At 41.6% G+C, this 10,036-nt stretch overlaps 1 protein-coding gene and 1 long non-coding RNA gene across 3 annotated transcripts in view; one reads left to right on the top strand and one right to left on the bottom strand.

Moving 5' to 3' along the window:
• Nucleotides 1-9,377, top strand: part of LOC129817132 (probable E3 ubiquitin-protein ligase RNF144A-A) — a 47,872-nt gene extending 38,495 nt beyond the window's left edge. For both annotated transcript variants that reach the window (XM_055872066.1, XM_055872067.1), the window contains 2 exons: nucleotides 2,130-2,219; nucleotides 6,636-9,377. In XM_055872066.1, the coding sequence (XP_055728041.1) occupies nucleotides 2,130-2,219; nucleotides 6,636-6,767 (222 nt within the window). In that variant the 3' untranslated portion in view covers nucleotides 6,768-9,377. The remainder of the gene's footprint in view (nucleotides 1-2,129; nucleotides 2,220-6,635) is intronic.
• The window catches only part of LOC129817134 (uncharacterized), a 74,226-nt gene that overhangs the window by 13,120 nt on the left and 51,070 nt on the right, over nucleotides 1-10,036 (bottom strand). The gene's annotated exons all lie outside the window — the stretch shown is intronic.

The following is a 10,036-nucleotide window of genomic DNA, read 5'->3' as shown; positions in this document are numbered from 1 at the left end:
ACACACACACACACACACACACACACACACACACACACACACACACACACACACACACACACACACACACACACACAACCTTCTGCTGCTACTGCCTGGGCCTACCATAGAGATACAGTCTAATACTCTAATACTTAGTAGTGTTCTATTGAATTGTGTGGAACCTGCGCACAGTGACCAGAGCATGTCAAACACGTGATGCCACTGCCACAGTTTATTAGGTACACACCAACCCATTCACAAAAATAGTTTGCTCCTACAGTGAGTCACGTGACCTTGGTTTGCTATATAAAGCAGGCAGACAGGCATCGAGGCATTCAGTTACTGTTCGATTGAACGTTAGAATGTGCAAAACAGTCAAAACAACTTTGAGTGTGGTATGACTGTCGGTGCCCGGTGCACCGCTTCCAGTATCTCAGAAGCGGACGGCCTCCTGGGCTTTTCATGCACAACAGTGTCTAAAGTTTACAGAGAATAGTACAACAAACAAAAAACATCTAGTCAGCAGCAGTCCTGTGGGCGAAAACAGCTTATTGATGAGAGATGTTGAAGGAGAATGGCAAGAAACCTGCAAACTAACAGGCGAGCCACAAACAGGCAAATAACAGTGCATTACAACAGTGGTGTGCAGAACGGCATCTGGGAATGCATAACTCCCCGGTCCTTGTCACGGATGGGCTATTGCAGCAGACAACCACACCGGGTTCCACTCCTATCAGCTAAACACAAGAAGCAGTAGCTCCAGGGGGCATGCGATCACCAACAATGGACAATTGAGGAGGGGAAAAACATCGCCTGGCCCGACGAATCCCAGTTTCTGTTGCGTCATGCTGATGGTAGAGTCAAGATTTGGCATAAGCAGCATGAGTCCATCGCCCCATCCTGCCTGGTGTCCACGGTACAGACTGGTGGCGGTGGTGTAATGACGTGAGGAATGTTTTCCTGGCACATGTTAGGTCCCTTGATACCAATTGAGCAACGTTGGAACGCCACACCTTGTAGAATCCATGCCCAAAAGAATTCAGGCTGTTCTGGAGGCAAATTAAATTTTGTTGCTGTTTTTACAATAAACAAAAACATACATAGCAAAAACAATTGACAACTTAACATTTACATACATTATTTTCAACAAACATTAATGACATCACACTTGCTTGGACGCACATGTTCCCAACGTATCCATATATAATGTTGTTTTCAATGCTTGTAAGAATTTGCCCCATATGACTTAAAATAGTTGTTATGTTGTTTCCGTCTGTAGCCAGTTATATTTAAATAATAAAGCATTAGATTTTTACATTCTCTTAACGTTGGGGTATCATTTGACTTACAGTATTTAAGTAATAGCTTCTTCAATATAAGTGACAAAATGATATTATCCAACTCATTGGGTATCTCACCACACCTCCATATGCCATGTCTTGAAATATACCGATAGATAAATTAAAAATAAACGTACATTGTAAAACTTCTGACAGCCAGCATTCTAACTAAAAAATGTTGTTTTTATACCACTCCCAGAAGGCATTCATCATTCAGTCATTGTTAGTTTTACACTTAAGACATGACTCTGCCATTGTGCTGTAGAATTTGTGAATTTTGTCTCTTTCAGTTTGTACTGGATTAAGCATAAATCGTAATTTTGTTCATTATTTTCCAAAACTCCCTTCATCTTGGGCAAATATTAGTTATTTGTAAGTCTTGATTCCAATAGTTACTTATTATAGTTAAGGTTTTTTATATCTTACATATCACATGAGTATCTGTTTCTGACTCAAATAGAATTCCATCAACATTGCTCTGATGTCCAAAAGCTTTCAGGGGAATTTTCTCATTCTGTCATGGAAATAATTGTATTTAGGCAATTACCATGTCCATTTACGGTTTCTTTGCTTTTAGATTTCCACGTGGGTCAATTTATCGGTGAATTCTGAATGTATAATTCAATAGATAACAATTTGAACAGAAAATATCAAAACAAGTCTAATCTTAGTGTGTCTTATCAAAACGTACATATGATCTCAGCCAGTGTCCATTTTTCTAGTGGGCCTGCCCCCACATTTAACCCTGACTTTTAAAACATTTCATCCAGGCTTTAACCCTGATAGTGATTCTTTCTCTCTCTCCAGGACGACTTCCTCCTGATCCACTACGATAAAGGGCCGTGCAGAAACAAACTGGGCCACTCCAGAGCTTCAGTGATCTGGCACCGGACACAGGTACTGTATTGTAAAAACTAGGCATTAGTTGGCTTTAGCTCAGCGGGCTAACAATCGTCTGGCATGCTGGAGTTCCGGGTTCGAACCCAATCAGTCACACAGGTTAGCTGTGGCAGCAGTATCTACAGTTGAAGTCGGAAGTTTACATACATTCTTCCAACAATTGTTTACAGACAGATTATTTCACTTAATATCACTGTATCACAATTCCAGTGGGTCAGAAGTTTACATACACTAAATTGACTGTTCTTTTAAACAGCTCGGAAAATTCCAGAAAATTATGTCATTGCTTTAGAAGCTTCTGATAGGCTAACTGACATCATTTGAGTCAATTGGAGGTGTACCTGTGGATGTACACTGCTCAAAAAAATAAAGGGAACACTTAAACAACACAATGTAACTCCAAGTCAATCATACTTTGTGAAATCAAACTGTCCACTTAGGAAGCAACACTGATTGACAATAAATTTCACATGCTGTTGTGCAAATGGAATAGACAAAAGGTGGAAATTATAGGCAATTAGCGAATCACCCCAAATAAAGGACTGATTCTGCAGGTGGTGACCACAGACCACTTCTCAGTTCCTATGCTTCCTGGCTGATGTTTTGGTCACTTTTGAATGCTGGCGGTGCTCTCACTCTAGTGGTAGCATGAGACGGAGTCTACAACCCACACAAGTGGCTCAGGTAGTGCAGCTCATCCAGAATGGCACATCAATGCGAGCTGTGGCAAGAAGGTTTTCTGTGTCTGTCAGCGTAGTGTCCAGAGCATGGAGGCGCTACCAGGAGACAGGCCAGTACATCAGGAGACGTGGAGGAGGCCGTAGGAGGGCAACAACCCAGCAGCAGGACCGCTACCTCCGCCTTTGTGCAAGGAGGAGCACTGCCAGAGCCCTGCAAAATGACCTCCAGCAGGCCACAAATGTGCATGTGTCTGCTCAAACGGTCAGAAACAGACTCCATGAGGGTGGTATGAGGGCCCGACGTCCACAGGTGGGGGTTGTGCTTACAGCCCAACACCGTGCAGGACGTTTGGCATTTGCCAAAGAACACCAAGATTGGCAAATTCGGCACTGGCGCCCTGTGCTCTTCACAGATGAAAGCAGGTTCACACTGAGCACATGAGCACATGTGACAGAGTCTGGAGATGCCGTGGAGAACGTTCTGCTGCCTGCAACATCCTCCAGCATGACCGGTTTGGTGGTGGGTCAGTCATGGTGTGGGGTGGAATTTCTTTGTGGGGCCGCACAGCCCTCCATGTGCTCGCCAGAGGTAGCCTGACTGCCATTAGGTACCGAGATGAGATCCTCAGAGCCCTTGTGAGACCATATGCTGACACATGCACATTTGTGGCCTGCTGGAGGTCATTTTGCAGGGCTCAGGCAGTGCTCCACCTTGCACAAAGGCGGAGGTAGCGGTCCTGCTGCTGGGTTGTTGCCCTCCTACGGCCTCCTCCACGTCTCCTGATGTACTGGCCTGTCTCCTGGTAGCGCCTCCATGCTCTGGACACTACGCTGACAGACACAGCAAACCTTCTTGCCACAGCTCTCATTGATGTGCCATCCTGGATGAGCTGCACTACCTGAGCCACTTGTGTGGGTTGTAGACTCCGTCTCATGCTACCACTAGAGTGAAAGCACCGCCAGCATTCAAAAGTGACCAAAACATCAGCCACGAAGCATAGGAACTGAAAAGTGGTCTGTGGTCACCACCTGCAGAATCAGTCCTTTATTGGGGGTGTTTTGCTAATTGCCTATAATTTCCACCTTTTGTCTATTCCATTTGCACAACAGTATGTGAAATTTATTGTCAATCAGTGTTGCTTCCTAAGTGGACAGTTTGATTTCACAGAAGTGTGATTGACTTGGAGTTACATTGTGTTGTTTAAGTGTTCCCTTTATTTTTTTGAGCAGTGTATTTCAAGGCCTACCTTCAGACCTCTCCTCTCAGCAAGGAAGAAGCCACTGCTCCAAAACCGCCATAAAAAAAAGACAGACTACGGTTTGCAACTGCACATGGGGACAAAGATCGTACTTTTTGGAGAAATGTCCTCTGGTCTGATGAAACAAAAATAGAACTGTTTGGCCATAATGACCATCATTATGTTTGGAGGAAAAAGGAGGAGGCTTGCAAGCCGAAGAACACCATCCCAACCGTGAAGCACGGGGGTGACAGCATTATGTTGTGGGGGTGCTTTGCTGCAGGAGGGACTGGTGCACTTCACAAAATAGATGGCATCATGAGGAAGAAACATTATGTGGATATATTGAAGCAACATCTCAAGACATCAGTCAGGAAGTTAAAGCTTGGTCACAAATGGGTCTTCCAAAAGGACAATGACCCCAAGCATACTTCCAAAGTTGTGGGAAAATGGCTTAAGGACAACAAAGTCAAGGTATTGGAGTGGCCATCACAAAGGCCTGACCTCAATCCTATTGAAAATTTGTGGGCAGAACTGAAAAAGTGTGTGTGAACAAGGAGGCCTACAAACCTGACTCAGTTACACCAGCTCTGTCAGGAGGAATGGGCCAAAATTCACCCAACTTATTGTGGGAAGCTTGTTGAAGGCTACCCGAAATGTTAGACCCAAGTTAAACAATTTAAAGGCAATGCTACCAAATACTAATTGAGTGTATGTAAACTTCTGACCCACTGGGAATGTGATGAAAGAAATAAAAGCTGAAATAAATAATTCTTTCTACTATTATTCTGACATTTCACATTCTTAAAATAAAGTGGTGATCCTAACTGACCTAAGACAATTTTTACTAGGATTAAATGTCAGGAATTGTGAAAAACTGAGTTGAAATGTATTTGGCTAAGGTGTATGTAAACTTCCGACTTCAACTGTATGTAGACCTATCCCCCACCTGCCTGTCCAGTTACAGGTCCTTGTTTTCATACTATCCACCTGTCACTGTGGAAGGAGGTCTAGGAGGAAGTCTAAGACAACATAGGGACAACAATTGTAAAAATATGATTTGATAAGTGTTTAAATGTGTCTGGCCACACTAGTTCCTCTGTAGGTCTTATGTAGGTTTAACGCCTAACTGCTTCATCAATATTTAAAAGGTGTTGTTGAAAGCTCTTATCCCATTAGACTCAACACTTAACACTACCAACATAATGATTTTTATAACAGCATGTTGTCTGATGACTTTTATCATCAAGGACACTAAGTGATGTATATAGCTGCATATTCAGTGACTTTTTATCATCAAGGACACTAAGTGATGTATATATCTGCATATTCAGTGACTGTTTATCATCAAGGACACTAAGTTATGTATATATCTGCATATTCAGTGACTGTTTATCATCAAGGACACTAAGTGATGTATATATCTGCATATTCAGTGACTGTTTATCATCAAGGACACTAAGTGATGTATATATCTGCATATTCAGTGACTGTTTATCATCAAGGACACTAAGTGATGTATATATCTGCATATTCAGTGACTGTTTATCATCAAGGACACTAAGTGATGTATATAGCTGCATATTCAATGACTGTTTATCATCAAGGACACTAAGTGATGTATATATCTGCATATTCAGTGACTGTTTATCGTCAAGGACCCTAAGTGATGTATATATCTGCATATTCAGTGACTGTTTATCATCAAGGACACTAAGTGATGTATATATCTGCATATTCAGTGACTGTTTATCATCAAGGACACTAAGTGATGTATATAGCTGCATATTCAGTGACTGTTTATCATCAAGGACCCTAAGTGATGTATATATCTGCATATTCAGTGTCAGAAACCACAGGAGGTTGGTGGCACCTTAGTTGGGGGGCTCGTGGTAATGGCTGGAGCGGAATTGGTGGAATGATATCAAATACATTTTGAGTTTGATGTCATTCCATTTACTCCGTTCCAGCCATTATTATGAGCCGTCCTCTCCTAAGAAGCCTCCACTATCAGAATCACTGTATGTTTGCCAATCCTGTCTGTCACAATGTAGATTTATGTTTGAGGAACTACTGCCACCTTGTGGATATTCAGTGTACTACTGCATGGGCAGGTGAAAGATTGAATAATGTTGTGTTGATGCATCATTGTACTACTGTACATCACTTCCCTCCGGTGTCTATGTGATGTCGGTAAAAATAAGCACCTCATGAATCCCATGTTACAACTGGTGACGTTAAAAGGGCTTAGATACATTGGGTTGATTGTTAATGTGTGTATGTAGTAAAATCATTCACTTCCACTTTGACTCTCTCTCTCTCTCGCTTTCTCTCTCTCGCTCTTGCTCTTTCTCTCTCTCTTGCGCGCGCTTTCTCTCTCTCTCTCTCTCGCTTTCTCTCTCTCTCTCTCTCTCTCGCGCTCTTGCTCTTTCTCTCTCTCTCGCTCTCTCGCTTTCTCTCTCTCTCTCTCACTCTCGCTCTCTTTCTCTCTCCAGGTGGTGGGGATATTTGCTGGCTTCGGTCTGCTCCTACTGGTGGCCTCTCCCTTCCTCCTCCTAGCCACACCCTTTGTTCTGTGCTGCAAGTGTAAATGCAGTAAAGGAGATGACGATCCTCTGCCTACCTAACCAACCTCGCCCTGGACACAGGGTCATGTCAGCTCACCTGACAGACAGGGGCACCAGGCCTGTTGATGGACAGGGTGTTTGGTTAGTCATCCACTCCTTACAGTGTTTTAATCCCGCACACCGGCCCAGAGGACTCTTAGGGATTGATGGGTTTGTCGCTGGGGCAGCGCAGTGCAAGTGGATGAGGAACATTGACTTTGGGCGGAGCCAGCAAATTGGGTTGTGGGGACACTCTGAACAGTGTGGTTTTGATGTGATGTGTTAAGAAGGACCGGGCCTGCAGAGGCGAGGAGAACAGAACCACCAGTCAATGTTGGGCTGGGTTGGTTGTTGCTTCAGAAGTCAATCTGGGATTGGTGGTTATAGCTCTGTATATGTGTGTCAGGTTCAAGGTTAAGGTTATTTGTACAACTGTCTTGGTGCTTGTTTGGGGGACTGCAAGTAAAATGTAGGTATATTTGGAGGGAGTAGCCTTGGCTATCAGCCACGGCATGTGGAAGTGTCTCCTATAAGGGTAGATGCTATGTCCCAAGTCACAACATATTCCCTATATAGTGCACTATTTCTGACCAGGACCTATAAGGCTCTGGGTTTAAAGTAGTGCACTATTTAGGGAATAGGGTGTAATTTGGACCACTACCAGGGTTATTTACTTACTGACCGGTTCTCCCTCTTCAGCTTTGTATATGAACAGAAACAATATCAAGGATCTCATCAGAGAAAACCATTTCAGAGTATCCGTTTGTATCGTGTAAATCTCTGAGGATTTACAACGTCCCTCAAATATATTTTGAACGTTTTGTTTTCTATTATAGACTTGCTGGGAAAGATTTGTCAGATAAAAGATGAGACTATTGTTCAACATAACCTACAGGATGCATGTCTACTATATGCTTGAGGATGTTGAATAATCTACTCAGATTATACGGCGTCAACTTTACCACCATCTTGAATTTACTGCCTGTTCTCCCAAAGAAAAATATGTGTAAATGTGTAAAAACTTCCTTTGCAACTATTTACCATAGAATAATTTGCTAAAATCGAGAGTGAATGGTATAACATTGATCTTTCAGTATTTCTATCAACACAGTGGAATAAACAGAATACAGGCCGCCCAGATGTAGCAAGCAGGGTTGGAGTCGATTCCATTTCAGTTAAATCAATTCAGGAAGATAACTGAAATTTCAATTTTCCTCATTGCTTCTTTATGAGAAACATTTGGAATTGGAATTTCAATTTACTTCTTGAATTGACTGAATGAAAAGGAATTGACCCCAACCCTGGTCGCAAGTGCTAATGTCCACCGAATAACCCATTCTGTAGCAGCTCGACCTCCGTCTGTTATATTTACTAGCAGTGAAACCCCTTTACCCTTTAATGAGTTAAACTAGCCATCTTATATTAGACAATGCACTTGAGTTGAGATCGCCAAGGTGCCACAAAATGCCTTTCAGATCTACTTTGATATGAGTGTGATTGATTCACACTCCCTTTTTACCAAAATGCTCTTATTTGATATTGTACAATTCTGAACACTACTGTTATTTATCCTACACTTTGTCACATGTACTACTAGCATTCTCCTGTTACTCTCCACACCAATTATGTTTAGAAAGACTTCATTGCTTGCGGGTTGTATTTTTGTGGATAGAAAAATATCATAATAGTAGCTTTACTTTAAAGAATTCTGTGACACAATGACAATGGTGTACATTCTGGGTTTTAAAAGTGTAAAAGTATTCTATCACATTGTTTTTTGTATAGGAATATAACCTCGTCCCCAGGTTCAAGTGCTACGACAGAGCGAGAGCCAGCAAATGGACGAGATGAATATGGATGTATTTCCATGATATGATTTAGAATTTTTAAATGTACTGCTTAATTGATCATTTCACGGTGTTCTGTCACAAAACCTGACCAATTGAGTCAGACTCCAAATATGGGATAGACACATCCTGGTACAGTTTTATAGCAGCAATTGGGTCAATACAGCTTAGGAGACTTATCTGAGAAATGAGGAGGTTTGTGTGTGTTAGGGGGGGAACAGGCTAATAGGCTTATTTATAATTGGTGGTCAAGTTTTTGGAGTCAAATGTAGCCAAAATTATCCTTTAAGATGTCTAGGTCAGGACCACTTGTAGTGTGTGTTCACTTACATTTTAACTTCTTCATTTTGTTGTATTTAGGGTGTTCTATGTTTAAATAATATTGCATTGCACTCAACTAATTCTGTTTAAACTGTATGAAGAACAGCTTTGTTACTGTAGCATTTCTGCACATGAGTTCTGTTATGTTAAATGGATACTTCGGGATTTTGGCAATGAGGCCCTTCATCTACTTCCCCAGTCAGATAAACTCGGGAACAGCATTTTTATGTCTCGGCGTGCAGTTTGAAGGATGTTGCTATCTAGCGCTAGCGCAATTCTTAACTAGCTTTAACGCCATGCATGCTAGCAGATACCATAGACATCCAGACATTGCGCTAACGCTAGTTAGCATTTCCAAAATCCCAAAATATCCATTTAAGTTCTTGTTCAGATGTTTACATACTGTACATTTATTTGTAACACCACATACTTTAAATAAAAAAGCACATTAGCTTGTTCTGGTCGCAGGTATTCTTGGTTATGTGCTTTGAGTGAATGTAATCAAATTAAATCAAATTTTACCTGTCACTTGCCGAATGCAACAGGTGTAGACTTTATGGGGAAATGCTTACTTACGAGCCATTTCCCAACAATGCAGAGTTTAAAAAATCATATTAAATTGCTAAATTGCAAGGGTACCAGGTATAATATGTAGGTAGGGGTGAAAGTGACTAGGCAATCAGGATAGATAATAAACAGAATAGCAGGGGGAGTATATGGGCCTCCTTTCAGACCCTGGGGATGGTACCAGAAATAATTGTAAAGTAAAAAATATGTGTTAAAGATTCTGCAGTCAGAAGAACAGAAAGCTGCAGCAAGAAAGGATCAAGCACATCATCAATCAATTTGTTATACATCAATCTTGTGCAAGGCGTCTTGCACATCACAAGTAGAAAGTTGTTGAAATTCAAACAAAGAACTGCAGAGGGAAAGGAAGATCAGATGTTTCAATGCAGTACCCTCTACTATCATCAATAGAGTGGAGTAGCGCAATATACAGTGGGACTACAGATAATGTACAGTTAGACTATATTATTCAGACGTTATGGTAACATAGATGTTTTAATACATGCTTTATGAAAACCACAATGTCACCACTCTAATAAGTAAACTATTTTCTGT

The sequence above is a fragment of the Salvelinus fontinalis genome, chromosome 20 (genome assembly GCF_029448725.1).
Source record: "Salvelinus fontinalis isolate EN_2023a chromosome 20, ASM2944872v1, whole genome shotgun sequence".
NCBI lineage: Eukaryota > Metazoa > Chordata > Actinopteri > Salmoniformes > Salmonidae > Salvelinus > Salvelinus fontinalis.
Note: the sequence above shows the minus strand (reverse complement) of the source record. Positions and strands in the feature narration are given on the sequence as shown.